This window comes from Anabrus simplex, chromosome 1 (assembly GCF_040414725.1).
Source record: "Anabrus simplex isolate iqAnaSimp1 chromosome 1, ASM4041472v1, whole genome shotgun sequence".
Taxonomy (NCBI): Eukaryota; Metazoa; Arthropoda; class Insecta; order Orthoptera; family Tettigoniidae; genus Anabrus; species Anabrus simplex.
The window spans coordinates 926065974-926084360 of NC_090265.1; the positions used below are offsets into that span (position 1 = coordinate 926065974).

At 41.2% G+C, this 18387-nt stretch overlaps 1 protein-coding gene across 1 annotated transcript in view; it reads right to left on the reverse strand.

Moving 5' to 3' along the window:
• The window catches only part of Syn1 (Syntrophin-like 1), a 180319-nt gene that overhangs the window by 4551 nt on the left and 157381 nt on the right, over positions 1-18387 (reverse strand). Inside the window, exons 4-5 of the mRNA XM_067136658.2 lie at positions 14586-14764; positions 1355-1551 (exon numbers count right to left, since the gene is read on the reverse strand). Coding sequence (XP_066992759.1) covers positions 1355-1551; positions 14586-14764 — 376 coding nt within the window. The remainder of the gene's footprint in view (positions 1-1354; positions 1552-14585; positions 14765-18387) is intronic.

The window sequence follows — 18387 nt, forward strand, 5'->3', positions numbered from 1 at the left end:
TTGCTGTGTAAACAACAGTACTAGTTCGTAATGTGTACGCCAGATGTCGCACAGCGATGCATAAGCGATTCACATTTTGTGCTTCAAAGGTTGCCTATACGGATGCCGAAGATAACCGAGGTCTACCGATTCAGCACTAGCGAGGTCAGGGCTCAAGAAAAGGTTCGCGTATAGTACAGTATATAGACTTTCTTAAACTGGCACCTTCTGCGCTATGTACTCCACTTATTAAAATTGCAGACCATATGTACTCATATTCCATAATCTGTCTTCAACTAGCAGCCGACTCTCCCTTCTCCAAATTTTCTATTTTTTTAAACTTCCAATTTTTTGCTTTATTGTTAAAATATTTCTTTTACGTTTTTCTGCCATGACGAGTTAAAAGGAACATATCCGATTGATTAACAAAAGAAATGTTCCGTTTTCACAGAGATGCTACTACGGTAACAATCGAAATGGTACTCTATTATCAGGTAACGTGGGGTGCGTTCCTGTTACGTAAGTTACATAGCGTCTTCGGTTCAGAGTATACTAGGTTCAATTCCCGGCCAGGTCAGGGATTTTAGTCGCTCCTGGTTAATTCCTCTAACTCGGGGGCTGGATGTTTGTATTCGTCTCAGATGTATAACTTCATTTCATCACGTCAATTTTCAATTAATAAAAAAATTACATATATGAGTAAATATCACATAAAATGGCTTTCATTAACAAATGATCAAAAATACAAATTCAGGTTGGCTGCATGGACCAATAAGACCGAAATGTTATTCAAAAAGCTACTTTTCTTAACAACTCAACTTCTAGACCGGGCGAGCTGGCCGTGCGCGTAGAGGCGCGCGGCTGTGAGCTTGCATCCGGGAGATAGTAGGTTCGAATCCCACTATCGGCAGCCCTGAAAATGGTTTTCCGTGGTTTCCCATTTTCACACCAGGCAAATGCTGGGGCTGTACCTTAATTAAGGCCACGGCCGCTTCCTTCCAACTCCTAAGCCTTTCCTATCCCATCGTCGCCATAAGACCTATCTGTGTCGGTGCGACGTAAAGCCCCTAGCAAAAAAAAAAAAGCAACTTCTAGAAAGATCAGTCCAAAAAGAGAAGAAAAATGCACCCTAGAGTATATTTATTTTAGTGTTTTTATACACTTTACATTAAATTTTTAGGTTGTACGAATAACCCGCAGAGGAGTAATTGGAATTTACTAACTTCTCTTTCTCTTTTTGCAATTGTTGGAGTGAAGTTTTTTGTTATGTGCAGTTCAGGGACTCACTTAGGATGTGGATACTAAACAAATATGTCAACTATATTTACCAATACACAATGAACGAACCATAAAGTAACTTAAATATTCATCTTACCATCTCTCCTTCTTCTCCACCAAAATCGAGCCAAAGCAACCTGGCTCCATCATCGGCAGACATACGTAGTCGCTCAAAGGGAAATTTCCATAACGTTCTCGGTTCGCGCCCTGACATTGTGTTAGAACCTTCTAGTAGGGTAAATCCGTTCTCGTAGTGTACGACGAGCTGGGCCGGTTGACCTTGCCAAATACATCCTAGAGGAGTAAAATAATGAGTCTTTACTGTTCACATGAAATGGCTATGAAATGTATAGTAGGGACAGGAAATGCATTAACACAACACTTACGGGGAAATTACAACACAATTCAAAATTATTTTTCTTCCACATTACACTACAAAAATTTTGATCCGTTTAAATAAATAAATAAATAAATAAATAAATAAATAAATAAATAAATAAATAAATAAATAAATAAATAAATAAATGGAAATCAAACATCAGCACAATAATATTGCATTAATATATAAACCACCAAGTTTTATGCATGAATTACATGTTATTGTTGGAAGAGCTTTCTAAAGGACTTTTGTAAAAAAATGTGCATATGAAATGAAACAATTTTGTTGCTCTACTTCATTATTATTACTCAAAATATAGCATGTAAATGGAATATTTCTAAGGAAAATTCCTGAAATTTTACCAGACCCTTTAAGACCTGAAAATTCATAAGAAAAGAAAGTCAGTTCTCCCCCTCTTCTGCCTCCAACATCCCTGCAACTTACAAACTACACACAACACTATCCTCCAACTCAATAACACGCAATTTCCCATGCATAACACATGTCACCCACTCGCGCCGGAGGGTCTGCCTTACAACGGCTGCACCAGGCTAGCAATAGCCACATAAAATGATTAACCACATATCGTCAGTCAGGTAAAAACTCTCTATTTTGTCCCAGTTTGCGATTCACGTATCAGATAAATCCTATCGTGGATGACAAACCACCTCACCTTCACTGATGATAATCTTCTCCACTCACGTCATGTCTCCTTTCTATGACCGGTTGTATCAGGCTATATTTGTCATTTCGGAAGATACGCTTGATTCTTTGTGTTTTGTGAGGATTAGAAATTCATACGATTTCCAAGAAAGACGGAGTACCTTTTATGATTATTTACTAGCGGTCCCTGAACTTACCGCATACTCGTAACCAGCCAATGCAAGTACCTCAAGTTCGCTATGTGTGTGTGTGTGTGTGTGTGTGTGTGTGTGTGTGTGTGTGTGAGAGAGAGAGAGTGTGTGTGTGTGAGAGAGAGAGAGACAGAGAGAGAAGGGGGTGCATGATTAACTCCGGTCAAATCCAAAATGAGGCTGGATAGCTCCAGCGACCCCAGCAAAAAAAAAAAAAATAAAAAAAAAAACCTGCGATAAGCTGAAGAATAGAGAAAGAAAGAGAGAACACAATGTTTACTGTATGTTTGAACATAGGTCTGATGGGACACCACAAATCAAGCAAGACTAGGCATGATCAGCTCTCGGATAGGTGGACTGCTCGCTGTTGGCTGCAAGAAGAGGGGAAAGCAACTGATCACCTTACCGCAAGGGAAGTGTGGCTCAGGATGGTCGGTAAGTCATTCTATGATTTAGTGTGAAGGACTCTAAAAATTACAGCAATAGCCTGGGCTATTAAGACCGTGCGTATGTAGCGCTAGGCTCCAGTCATGCCATATGGGCTCGACAGTTGAACTGGCACGCCTTTCCAAGACGCTATATACTGTAGCAGTTTATTCTTCCATTCATAATTCTGAAGTAGTCCTACTTCCTCTTAAAACAAAAATCACCACCACCTGTACCCTGAAGGGGCACGGCAGGCCACCTAGAGGATAACACCCTCTGTCTGGTCAGGAGATGTGTGGTGATTTGCGATCAGTGACGGACGAGGGATGAGGGATCATCCGTGGCGTATAAATATAAAGTGTGCTGACATCTGCCTGGCGGTGAGAATGGGAAACCATGGAAAACCATTCTCAGGACAGTCAATGGTGAGGTTTTAAACCCTTCGCCTCCCGAATGCAGCGCAGTTAAGCTGTAGTCGCTCCCCTCCGTCACACATTGCAGTGACAATCTCGCCGAGTTAGCAAATTAGAATTGCTGACCTTCTAAAGGAGAAATGATTATCCATGTTCAAAACAACTTTCCTCCCCATCCAGGTACAACGTTACTAGTAGCTGCTATATTTTACTAATTCCTTAAATTCTAATTTTTTCAAAAGATACCGCAAAGCAATAAAAACATCCATTGATATTACAATAGCATTCTGCTTGGCTGAAAGGTTCAGAGGGTCCTGCGTTCGAATCTCTGTTTGGTTGGCGATTTTTGACACATCTGGTCAATTCTCGACTCGGGGACTGGGAATTTGTATTTGTCTCAATACACTCCGAACATACCACGCTATCAGCCACCACAGACACACGCAATAGTGAACAGTTGATATCTGGAATTTCGACCTGTAATGCAATGGTGAAAGACCGAATGTAATCGTCACGGAGGGGAACTGGTAAGTCACGCACTTGATATGCCGGCTGAGCAAAGAGAAAGGGTTGTTCAACTCAAATACAAACTCTCTTTGAGAATTCGTGGTAGAATGCCGGCCTCAGGATCCCAAGATCGCGGGTTCAAACTCAGCGGAGGTAGTCGGATTTTTGAAGGGCGGAAAAAGTCCAATCCACACTCCATGTCGTACGATGTCGGCGGTGTTTACCCGACAAAATTAATTAAAACTTGGCTAAAGAACGCCATCTGCTAGAGTAAAACAGAGCATCGAAACTGACACGTAGGCAGCCTAGACGGTGTCAAATCATAAAAGACTTCACACGGTAGCTGAGGCCATACGATTATTTTCTTACTTTTTAATTTTTCACAATTTGCTTTACGTCGCACCAACACAGGTAGGTCTTACGGTGACAATGGAATACGGAAGGAAGCGGCCGTGGACTTCAAGGTACAGCCCCAGCATTTGCCTGGTGTGCATACGATGATTATTATTACTTCATTTACATTGATACAGCCAACTGTGGACTACGGTTACACAAGTTACCTGCGTCTCTTTCTTAGGCTTACGCCCTTTTTTGTTTACATTGTAACCAAAGGTTTTTCAACTTCACGCTCCTTTTCAGGCGTCCTTCCGGCGAAATGTTCGACGGTTTAGCAGGTTCTTTCTCTGGATCATGCTTCTACCCAGCAACTTTCTTCCTAAAGATGGTCCTCTCCATTATGTCCTCTGGTCTTATATGATTTACCACATGTCTTTGTGCACCTTTTTCAGCCAGAGGGGATGAGACCTCCATTCTTCATGTAAAGTAAGCAATTTGTACGGACACTTTCTTAGGGCACAAAATCTTTCTGAGGAACTTCCTTTCCTTTTTCTCAATCGACATATCTACCATTTTTGCTAGTGTCTCTGCAGCGTGAAGGCAAACCGGTAGTGGAGTACGCAGTAGCGTCTCAGTTTAGCCTGGTAGGAGATATATTTGGATCTGTAAGTATCATGGCTCATTTTAAATGCCAATTCCATCTTCCTTGCTCTCTTCTCCAGTGCTTCATTATCATTGTCATTCGAGACAGTAATCTCGCAGAGGTATTTAAATTTCATGGTCCTCCAGACAATCCCATAAGCCGTCTAAATGCTGTGAGTGGAGTCTGTCTTTTCCGAATCCATGTACTCGATCTTTTCAAAGGACATCCTTAAGCCTGTTTTAGCAGCTATCTCTTGAAGAATTTCCACCTATTTTTTCGCTGTCTGAAGATTTTCTGCTAAGAGCACAACATCGTCAGCGAAAGCCAAACAATCTAAAGTGATACCTGTGTTTTTGCATCCCACCGTGATGCAGTCTTTCTCAAGAGCCTTGTTGTTCTTCAACTCTTTGATTATAATTCTGATTTCTTCACTGTCAGGAGGGTGTGAATTTTGAAGGCTGTTTGTTCTTGAAAAGCTGATGAAAATCTCTCGTGTTATTCTTCTTAAAATGTTCCTCTATGTGATCCAATTGTTCTCGCATTTGTGTTTCTCATTCTTTAGAATTTTGGCTGTACGATTTCTCTGCTCTCTAAATGCCTCAAAATCTCTATGGCTAGAGCATCATTTGTTCCATGCTTTTGATATTTGATATTTGTTCACACTTGTTGTTCCACCAAGAATACTTTTTTCTTCTTTGACACTGATATGGTCAATTCGGCTGCCTGTTTTATTTTCTTAGTCATTTCGTCCCACTCATATGAGTCCAGAGATTGAAACTCTTTCATGCAGTTCTCTACAATCTCCTTATTCACTTTTAATTTTTTAAGTGGGTTTTGGAATGAACGTGACCTTTATTTTAATGAGGTAGTGATCAGAATTCACGTTGGTTCCTCTCTGAACATTAACATTCATTATTTCCTTGGGGCTGGAAGTTGCCACGTGGTCAATTTGAAATTCTCCTAAATTAAGATTTGGGGATCCTTCTTAAAACACGTGGATATTAGGTTGGATATTTAATCGCAGATTCGATCAATCTCTATCCACTCTTCTTTGTCTTTCTGTGTTCCGGATATCTCCCAACTATGTTTTTATATTTCTTTTCCTCTCCAGTCTGAACGTTGAAGTCTTCAAGAAGGATGCCCACTTGAAAATCAGGTGCTTGCATCATCTCTCTTTCCAACAGGGACCAAAATTCCTCTACTTCATCAGGATTTTTCCTATTGTCCTCGTTGATCGACGCGTGGGCATTGAAGATCACATTTGTTTCCACTTTTTAGCATTATAATTGAAAGCCTTGGTGACGGTGACCTGAATTCTATGATTTCATCCACTACAGACTTTTAAACAAAGAAGGCTGTTCCCATGATGGTTGGGGACTTCCTCTTGTTTGTTGACTTGCATTCCCTAATAGGTGGTAGCCCTTTTAATAATATATAGCTGCCTATGATGGATATTTCATCTGATGGAAACCTAGTTTCTTGCATTTTAACATGTTCAATTTGTTTGTCTTTTATTATTATTATTATTATTATTATTATTATTATTATTATTATTATTATTAAGCAGTGCTACTGCCAATTATTTACAGCATTGGCATTATTATTTCTGGTGTACCAATACGAGAACACTAGCCGACGTGGTTGTTCACGCTACGCTTAATAATATTAATTCTTTTCTCTCCTGCCGCCTTTTCAACACTCATGTGGCGTCGCGGGTGCAAACTATGTTGTACAAATGGATTTGATTAGATCAGATCCATTTTTACTGGATAAGATCAGTACGCTACCTATAAATTGCAACATTTACATGCGCTGTTCTTATCAAGTACACTGGATTCCAATCGAGCAGTTTAGTTTCTGAGACATACAATTGTATTATTACAAACACAGTAGGCTACTATCTCACTACAGCGACTTTACAGAGACTGTGAAGCTGGAGGGATGTGTGAGTTCTGGTTAGAAAGAGAGGATAGTGGCGGTGGGCGTGTTGTGTGATTCTCGCCGGAACGATTATAGGTCACTCGGAGGGGCATAAAGGACTATCAATAAACAATGACAAAATTTGGCGGCATTACTGGAAACCGGTACACTTTCCTACCAGCAGTACATACAATGGGGGTCGGATTTCCAAATAATACGGTGTAACTATCAGCAGAAGCCCCGTGGGACACAAATTCCAACATTTCGGTGGCTCCTAAAACCATTAAAATAATTCACGGGGCTTAAAATCAATATAATAATAATAATAATAATAATAATAATAATAATAATAGCAATAATAAATCTATATAGAAAAAGCCTTGTCCAGTCCGTCAGACAGTTCTACTGGACCGATACGCATCACTTTTTTTTATTCTCTGCGGAATTAACTGCCGGTAAACCATCAGGCAGTGATAGGCACTGACAGTTCAGTCATCTTCGAGTAATCCTAAAATGAATGTATTACATGATCTCTCCACTAATAGAAGGCGAAGGCTTACCCTAGCCCGCAATACATACTGTACTTAGCTGGCTGTAAACATCCCTAACGCCTCTACGGTTGAAGGCTGGGAGGAAGTGACATGACACAATTATCGGATACGACCATATTAGTGCTGAATCCATAGTTTTCGGGATCGCTGAGATGAATAGTGACACTCCGGATGCTGTTTTAAGTCTCCGTCGGCAGAGGGAGGGGATAAAGAGGGGGTGAAACAGTACATTCCAAAATGACCGAGATTATGGTTGTATGTGTGTATGTTCCAGCATAGTTCTCAACCAAACTTCGTACATATATGACTTACTAGCTGGTGGAAAATACTGTGAAGGGGTAAGACACCTCTAGCACCTATACGGTCGGGGGTTGGTTGGGAGAGACATACGAAAATCATCGAGAACGACCCATATTAGTGTCGAATCCACAGTTTCTGGGGTCGCTGAGGTGAACTGTGACGCTGTGGATGCTTTTAATTCTAGATTCAGCCTCCATGGGCACTGCGGTGGGTGGGTGGGGGTGGGGGAGGGAAGTGGTGGAAAAAGAAATGTCCAAATGATCGAGTTTAGTGTTGGGTGTTGAATCCACAGTTTTCGGGTTGACTAGGCTGATTGGCGACAGTCTCAATGGCAGCGTGAATCGTGTACATCATACGTACAGGGAGATCCATAAATACATAAAATATCACTTACGAGGGCTGTAACTGAAGTACTAGTAATATTGATAGAACGCAATATTTAATGAACTAACAAGTACAATTGCATTCCTTCGATGTAACCAACCGCAAAGTCTATTACCTTTTCCCAAAAGCCGGGAAGCCGTTAGGGACCGTTGGCGAGGCGTTCTCTGTTGATGACAGCGACGGAGCGCCCTACTGCGCGGAGTACAGATGCCACGTCAAGCAATCGGTGGCGTCGCAGAGGTTCCTTCAACTTCGAAAACAGGTCGAAGTCACAAGGACTCATGTCTGGTGAGTACGGAGGGTGTTCCAAGACCTCCCAATGCCACCAGCTTGACATTGCTTGTGAGATGACAACGTGCATGTCATACAACACGATAGGGCGATCGTCTCGCAATAAACGTGGACATAGATGTCGCTCCAGAAATCGGCAATACTAGTCACTGCTGACGGTTTGCCCCTCAGGTACAGCATGCGTAGGAATAACACCCTCGTAGTCGTATGTCACAGTCAGCATAAGCTTCAGCCGAAAGGGTTCTGTCGAAATTTCTGTGGACGTGGCGAATCTGAGTGACGCCATTCATTCGACTGACGCTTTAATCCAGAGTCGTAGGCTTGTGGCACGCCTCATCAATGGCGACAATACCGTACGCTGCAGGAATGCGTCTCCTTCGTTGTGGTATCCGTCGAAATGGATGCCAACCATTGAATATCGGTTCCATTTCTGTGTGTCGGTGAGCCGATGTGGAACCCAACGGGAAGCAATTTTTCTCATGTTCAGACATTTCGTCAGTATATGCCTCACCGTTTGATGACTGAGACCAACCTCTAAGGATAATTCCCGGACAATCCATCGATGGTCTACAGAAATGAGGTCATTCACGATATCAATCTGATCTTGAGGAATGGACGACCGAATCCGCAGTCTCATTCAGAACCCCCCCCCCCCCCCAAACGCCTTGACCCATTGTGCAACTGTCCTATATGCTAATCCATTCCCACCACAGGCTTCACGTAATCCTCGATAACATTCTGATGTATTTTTGCCGCGGGCAACCTCGATTTAAATCCACGAACGCTGATCATCTATTAAAAAATGCTTCAGAGCAGTGAAATCGATACACTATTGTACCATTACGTTACAGTTGAGACGGTCATTAACATGGACAGGTAGCGGAAAAAAATGGCGCAGAGCAGCTTCAGGCGGCGTAAATGTATACGGAATGTAGTCATATGGCAAGACGATCGTAATTAGAAGGCGGGGGCTGATATTGACCGGCGAGAAAGAAAAGAGTTTCCTAGATAGAACAACTATGGTCCGTAAAAATAATTGAAATCAGTCGATTCTTAACTTCTTGGAGAGAAGGAAAACTGCGCAATTTTCACTGCAAATTAAGGAGAACATTCATCGCGACATCCGTAAAATAACTCAAAGGCGAAAGGAATACGTACAAACTTCGTTTCCAAATATCGAAGTAAAGAAAGCCTACGGACTAGTGGAACGGTGACGAGAAAAGGGCCAGTAAGAGTACAAGAAATGGCCGTATATTATCAAGAAACGCAGAAATAACTGTCAGAAACTCTAAGCAATATTCATTAGGCGATATATTTGACAGAAAGCAGGCCTAATTGAAAATATATGTAATTTTAGAACACTGTTTTATCAGTCATAAAGAATATGAATACCATCATACGTATTGGAAAACCTAAAATGCAAGAGTTTGATATGTATTCTACAAGATTTATGCTGTCTTTTCATTGCATGGACACTGGAAACGTGATGGAGCTCGCTTAAACTGATGGTGAAGGACTGCTCAAGATGCCATACCTCAAGCCAGACTGCCTGACCCGTGCCCAGCTGTGACGTAATCCTGGATCATGGCTGATTACTCGGAGATGTCGTAGTTGAAGAAGAAGCCAGCGGCTAACCAGCCGACACGAGATAAGTAATATGTTTCAAGGTATTCATTTTAAAATTAGTATTGAATGATGAGAAATATTTATATGAGTGCAAAAGTGCCTACAGATAAATTAAATGTGCCAATAAGCGAATACTTCTGCGTGAGTTTTAGTAAGTAACCGCAAACGTGCCATTTCGAGTTATAGTAATGCCGTGTTCGTAAGATGATTTTAGGTTAATGTAAACAGAAACGGAATGTGTATATCAATGTTTAAGAGCCAATCTACTTGGAAAGATCAATTAGTGACGAACCAGATGAGGTTAAGAACGGAGTCTGTGATGTATGAAATGTAACCTAGATATTACTAATACTAGCTCGGCAGACATGGCTAAATACGATTATGAAATTAGAAATTGATTTAATGTTAGGAAGATGCCATTTATGAATAGATATTGAAGTCAATGGACTGTTTCAACCGTATCAAAGAGGTTATTAAGAAGAAGTTAGATGAGAATATGTTTTAATATGCGGAGGTATCGGGAAGAAGAGATATATGAGAGTAATGTAATGATATTAGTGGTTGCAAATATTAATTGTTCCTTGTATAAGCAATGGCTGGATGATGTTATTGTGGAATTCTATGTTGGTTACGGTTATAGTATGGTAGATAATACTGCAAACGATGGAGTTAGGTCATGTCTGAATGAATATAAGATACAGTCCAAACATTAAATGGTCGATTGGTAGTATTTACATCAAAGATATCGCTAGGTTATTTGTATATCAGATGCATTATAGAGTAAATATAGGAGTATGAAGGAACATCGTTTAACATGACAAACGTCTTATAATGTGAATGTGGATTGGTAGAGCAGATTTTAACCTAATTTTGGCACAGCGGTAAATGATATGAGAGTTGATTTGAACTGCAATGGCACGTAAATATGTAATCGTTTGGCGCGAGTTTCGTCGTTTGAACTGATTGATTATCTTAGTTGTGGCACTCACTACTGAGAATATTTGATTTCTTCTGGCACATATGAAATAATATAATAATGATATACTTGGTATTAGTATAGATAGAATTATTTAAAATGCATTGATGTTTTGATAACATTACTTGGGAAACATATTGCTTATCTCATGTCACGAACAAGTCATTACGAAAATCCAACGAAAATCCAAAGAAAATCCAAATAAACCGAACAGGAAGAAATACCACTCCCTCCTAATAAATAAAGATTTAACCCTCTCTTACCCCATGATATATGTTGAAATGATGAACTGTGGTCATACAACAGAACGATAATGATAAATAATGTATTCAAATATTGTAATTTAACAAATTTGAATTATGTTTATGGTGTTGATTTTTGAATGCAAGGATAGTAATGTAACTTAAGTTCATTTTCTTTTCGCTATTGCCCAGAACTTAATTTTTATTTCATTAATATATTAGCATGCTAATAAAGTAGATATATGACTATTTATGCGTTTCCTTTCTGAGAGTAACTTGAAATACGTAGCCATAAGGTAGTATAAGAGCTAATAATATATATTTATGTTAAGTTAGGAGCATTGTCACGGAACATTACTAGGTTTTGGGGGAATTGAATGATTAATTGCGTATATTATCACTCTTCAACAGAACCTGCGATTTGTTTATATAATTGGAGAACCGAATTGAAATATTTTACCCTGAGTAGCTAGCTGAACATATACTTCCAACCACCGTACATGAAATACGCAGTGAACCCCCGCTTTATGGAGGTTCATGGAATTATTGATAGGTGGAATGATAGGTGGAAGGGTGTACTATACTTCAACGCCACACAGCAATACCACTCCCAATTGGATGCCCGTCACATGCACAGTACACATCGACCGCTCCCATATCCTGTTTGCGCATGCTCGATCTCCTGCGAGTGTCTGGACTACGTTGCCACTACTTTATTTACAGCCCTCGTATTTTATTAGGCCTATTTATTTGAAGGGATCATCTACTTCCTAGACAATATGGCCTGCAACAAGGAAAATGCCCCACGCGAAACAAAATAATCTAAAATTAAAACTTTTAATTAAAAACACAACAATAACCCTAAAATTAAAAAAAAGAGTTCGTAAATTTGAATCAACGTAACAATCAAGAAATCTACAAAAACATCTGACATATAATTGAGAGGTAATTCAAATCCTAAAAGTATTCAAAAAGTACCTAGGCAACGCATGGACCAATTTCATGTCAAGACAATTTATCTGACTTATTTATAACGAATTCTCCGGAGCAGAACGGGTCCAATAATAATAATAATAATAATAATAATAATAATAATAATAATAATAATAATAATGATAATAATTTTTACAATTTGTTTTACGTCACACCGACACAAATAGGTATCATGGTGACGACGAGATGGAAAAGGCCTAGGAATGTGAAGGAAGCGGCCGTGGCCTTTATTAAGGTACGGCGCCAACATTTGCCTGGTGTGAAAACGTGAAACCACGGAAAACCACCTTCAGGGCTGCCGACAACCGCGCGACTTGGCCGTGCGGTTAGGGGCGTGCAGCTGTGAGCTTGCACACATCAGGCAAATGCTGCGGTTATACCTTAATTAAGGCCACGGCCGCTTCCTTACCACTCCTAGCCCATTCCTATCTCACTGTTGCCATAAAACCTATGTGTGTCGGTGCGACATAAAACAAATTGTAAAATAATAATAGTAATAATAATAATAATAATAATAATAATAATAATAGCCTAAGCCTCCGTGGTTCAAAGGCAGCGCGCCGGCCTCTCACCGCTGGGTTCCGTGCTTCAAATCCCAGTCAATCCATGTGATATTTTGTGCTGGAGGCGGTGGCAGACAGGTTTTTCTGCGGATATTCTGGTTTTCCCTGTCATAATTCATTCCAGCAACATTTCATTTCATTTCATTTCATTTCATCTGTCATTAATTAATTATTACCCCAGAGAAGTGCAACAGGATTCGGCAGCCGGCACAATTCCTATCCTCGCCGCCAGATGGGGGCTTCATTCATTCCATTTCTGACCTGGTCAAATGACTAGAAACAGGCTATGGAGTTTTATTTTCATTTCAATAATAGTCTAATAATAATGCTAGGTTTGTCATATCCCTTCAATTGCAATAGATTTTAAGCGACGCTTGAGTGTTAGAATTTTGCTCTGAAAGGTTCTTTGACTGACAGAGGTCTGTCCCATTTCAGTACCGACTGCTCCGGTATTCCACCCAGCAACTTTGAACAGGGAAGGTGAAGGTCTATCCGATTATGCTACGCAGCCGGTCAATACAGGGCAATTCAAAATGATGGACCCGATATCATAAATTTATTATATGAAATCTAATGAACATATCATACTGCGCAAAGAAAGGCAAACTCTCAAAGTTTAGTTGAGTTTAGATTTCATCCCACGTGGTTTCATTTTCAGCCGTTACGAGCGCGCAGGAAGCGAGTAAAGAAAATGGCTGCGACTGGAGAGCAGAAGTCGTTCTGTGTGCTTGATTACCATGTAAACAAGTCTGTGATTAGTGTTCAACGGCATTTCCGTACCAGGTATGGAAGAGACCTACCTACTGGTTAAGCTATTCGTGCGTGGTATGAAAAATTCAGAGACATGGGCTGCATCTGTAAGCGAAAGTCGACTGGCCGTCCTTCGACCGGGGAAGAGACAGTGGAACGTGTTCGCGCCAGTTTCGTGCGGAGTCCGCAGAAGTCCACCTACCGGCCAGCGAGGCAACTTGAACTTCCACAGGTAACTGTTTGGCGCATTCTGCGGAAACGTTTACGAATGAAATCCTACCGCTTGCAACTGGTGCAGGCCTTAAAAGACACTGATTATGCTGCTCGAGTGTCCTACTGTGCTGATTTTCTCGCATTAATGGAAGAGGGTGGGTTTTCTAAAAGGGTAATTTTAAGTTATGAAGCGACTTTTCACCGTTTCGGACTGTGAATAGACACAACGTAAGGATCTGGGGAACTTCTAATCCCCATCAAGTTGTGGAACACCAACGCGTTTCTCCCAAGGTGAATGTGTTTTGTGCCATTTCGCATGAGAAGGTTTATGGACCTTTTTTCTTCATTGAACCTACTGTGACAGGAAACGTTATTCTTGATATGCTGCAACAATGGCTCCTGCCACAGCTCGAAGAGGATAGTGCAGATTTCATCCTTCAACTGAATGGTGCCCCTCCGCATTACCATGTCAACGTTCGGAGCCATCTCAACGAGACATCTGCACAACGCTGGATAGGTCGTGCATCTCAGGAGGATCGAACTCTCATTCGTTGGCCACCGCGTTCCCCCGACTTAACCCCATGTGATTTCTTCTTGTGAAGTTTCATAAAGGATCATGTTTACGTACCACCTCTTCCACTAACATTGGACGATCTTCGTGCCACCATCTCAGCAGCTATCACAGAGATTGACCGCGACATACTACACAAGGTTTGGCTGGAGACAGACTATCGGGTTGAATGTCGTGTTACGTGAGGTGCTCATATAAAACACTTGTGATATGACTGATAAAACTTTGAGAGTTTACCGTTCTTAGCATATGTCTCACATTACGATACGTTTATTAGATTTCACAGAATAAATTTATGAAATGGGTCCATCATTTTGAATTGCCCTGTACTTGTACAGTTTATTCAAAGTAATTTACATATCAGGATTGATAAAGAAGAAGAATACTTACGGCAGACTAGTTCTCGTTGATTCTGGGCACTGTTATGACTACCCTGGACCAATGTGCGTGCCCAATTGGCGAGGTCGCGATGAGTTTCAGCACGGAAGTGATGCGTCATTACTCCCTCAGAAGTTCCACATCGAACACTGAATGTGATGATATCAGTGTGTCTACTGGAACTTACCAACCTGAAATTAAAATTTAGCTGTTAAAGAACATAACCATATATATAAATATACTGCAACAAACAACCTCCACATGCATTAAAAAATAATGCCGCACTGAAATATAAGCAGCATTATTCGAGAGTTCTATCCATTATATATAAGATCTTTAAGTTAAGATCTTGGAGGGCAGGCTTGAGAGTTATCCTATTTTACGACTGACGGCTAATCTAGTGGGCAGCCAAACATCAGCAAGAAGCAATTCAGCACAGGGAAGCGGGAAAGTGGCCAAGGTGAACGATAAAAGATATGGTACTAGTACACCCATGCACAGAAATGGTGTCCCGACATGAACAATCAACACTGCCCCACTCCAGCACCGAAAAGGAGGGATGGGAATGAACGGGTAGTGTTGAAGACCAGTGTGTGTGTATTGCTATACATTCACCACTGTGCCCATTTCATTCACAACAGTCTTGTAGCGGGCTGTCTACCTGCAGCAATGCGTTAAGCGAGGAGGCAGGGGGACGCCATGCTTTATTTATATCGGGACACCATTTCTGCGTATTCATGAACATAACGTAGTCCACTTTGAAGTTAAACTGATATACAACTGTGGTTTTAAAACGTGTGGTGTGGGTCGGGTTGAGTACCTCGGACGGTAGTGCGCTGGTCCTCTGAGTTCATCTCGATCCTGGCTCAGTCCTGAGGTATTTGAAATTGCTAAAAATCGATAGCCTTGTGTCGGTAGATGTACTGACACGTAAATGAATTCCTGCAGGACAAAATTCCTGGACCTGGGCGTCACGAAAACCACTGTTGTTAGTGGAACGTACTACCAATAATATAATAATAGTAAAATTAGCGTGAGAAGACACTGTTACTGTTTGCTTTCTGTAGCAGCTAACACAACGTGGATTAGACTCTTAACAGGTTGAAGTAAACAAGTGGGAAGTCATCGGGGACTGGACAGTACGCCCCCAAAAAACAGAAAAAGTCCCTATGAACATATGCCTTACGGCCGATCGTTTACGAGCTACACCTGTTTTAGTTATTAGCTGGAATGAGGGTGGGGGATAGATCGTATTTAGGATTAATTCTGGAGTCAGGCATGCCGTTACGGACATTGCAGTATTTCGCCAGCGTGTAGAACAAGACTGCCATCGAATACGTGCAAAGCCTGGAGTGTTTGAATGTTTCCGACAATCAATGAAAGTACCTAGGTATTACTGTAAGGAGTGATTTTCATTGGGGTAATAATATTAACGAGGTTGTAAGGAAAGGATTCAGATGTCTTCATATGATTATGAGAGTATTTTAAGGGTTGTAGTAAGGATGCAAAGGAAAGGGCGTATAGGTCTCGGGTAAGACACTATTTTTTTTTTTGCTAGGGGCTTTACGTCGCACCGACACAGATAGGTCTTATGGCGACGATGGGATAGGAAAGGCCTAGGAGTTGGAAGGAAGCGGCCGTGGCCTTAATTAAGGTACAGCCCCAGCATTTGCCTGGTGTGAAAATGGGAAACCACGGAAAACCATCTTCAGGGCTGCCGATAGTGGGATTCGAACCTACTATCTCCCGGATGCAAGCTCACAGCCGCGCGCCTCTACGCGCACGGCCAACTCGCCCGGTAGACACTAATTAGAGCATGGTTCCAGTGTATGGGACCCCCACTAGGATTACCGATACGAGAACTAGAAAATATCCAAACGAAAGCAGCATGATTTGTTCTTGGTGATTTTCGACTAAAGAGAAGCGTCAGAAAACTGTGGCAAACTTTGGGCTGGAAAGACTGGGGATAAGGAGACGAGTAGCTTGACTAAGCACAATTTTCCGGGCTGTCAGAGGAAAGATGGCGTAGAATGATATTAGTATACGAATAAAAATGTAAGATAATAATATGAAGATAAAGTTGGAATTCAAAAGGAGAATTTGGGGCAAATATTAATTTATAGAACGAACAATGAGAGATTGTAATAATTAGGGCCCGGGTGTTTATGCAGTAATAGGTTGGAATGCAAACTTACTGAAGAGAGTAACACGTAGAGTCTACCCGAACGACGGTTATGCTATGAGGTTTGCATGAACATTAGGGTTTCGGCCCATTACAACCCTCTAGAATTTATGTTATTCCCACTAAATTACGTTAGAGCGGGCTAGTCGACATTTCCAACTAAATAATTTTGCTACTAAATAACTTTGTTAGTAGGAAATGACGACTAGCCCGCTCTAACGTAATGTGGTGGGAATAGCATAAATTCTAGGGGTTCTAATGGACCGAACACCTAATGTTTATGCAAACCTCATAGCATTACCGTCGTGCGGGTAGACTCTACTTATTACTCGCTTCAGTAAGTTTGCATTCTAACCTATAACTGCATAAACATCCGGGCCCTAGCAATCATTTATCAGGGGAATGCTCGAAAAATTAAGCTCTTTGAAGACATTTAAGAAAAGGTTAGATAAAACAGTTGACAGGGTATCCGCCACCTGGGCGACCATTGATGACTGATTGACGTTCAGGCGCATGGTGGACATTTTGAGCTTGTATTAGAATGCAGTATCCCTGCTGGTACACTAGCATGGCGACAGCTACTCAATGTGTGATATGCCAGATAAGGCTATTACCAATGCTTCCCGTACAAACTATGAATGTCCGGAACTCGTAAACAATCGACCGTAGGGCATACGTCCATGGGGAAGTTTTGTGTTGTTTTGGACTTTTCTATCCACCCTTGGATTACTTCTCATGTTATTATTATTATTAGCGTATGGTAACGTACACAAAACAATACAAAGATTAAATATAAATGAACAGTAAAAAGCACAAACCATTATATACATAATTATAAGATATACACATAACATTGAAAACAATCATGCAAGCAAAAGGGTTCAAAGATTTAGATCCAAATTCTCTAGCCATTGTATGGCCTCAGCAGAAGCCACCACAAAGTCCTGGCTAGATCCAGCGAATGCCCTTCCAATGCATTCGGTGACGATATGGTTGATAGTCTGTTTAACTGCCCCACAGTCACAGGCTGGGGAAGATCTCATACCCCATTTAAACATCATTGAACCACATCTCCCGTGGTTAGTATGGACTCTGTTGAGGGCTACCCATGTCTTGCGGGGTAAATCAAAGCCAGCTGGAAGATTCTTATAATTGAACAATGCCCGCCATTGAGTCGGAGCTACGCTGTTCCACTCTTGTTGCCAATCTGCTTTTGGATTGAAATCCCTTCTAACAAGTTCCTGTGCTGTTTGAATAGGAGGAGATCTTGATTTGAGGCGGCTGAATCTGACGTTAGCATCTTCATGGATGGGGAGATCAGGATTGGTTAATATCTTGCTGTATTCTCTAAACAAGTTGTTCAATCTTCTAATTCTAGGAGGTTCTATGTGGCTGAGCACTGGCAACCAGAAAAGAGGAGTAGATTTTACTGTGCCACTTATGACACGCATTGTTTCATTCAGGACCGTGTCCACCTTTTTAGCATGAGAGCTGTTGATCCATACGGAAGAACAGTACTCAGCTGTGGAAAGCACCAGCGCCATAGCTGAAGTACGCAAAGTAGATGCAGAGGCTCCCCATGTGGAGCCAGCAAGTTTGTGAATGATGATGTTGCGTGACCTTAATTTGGCT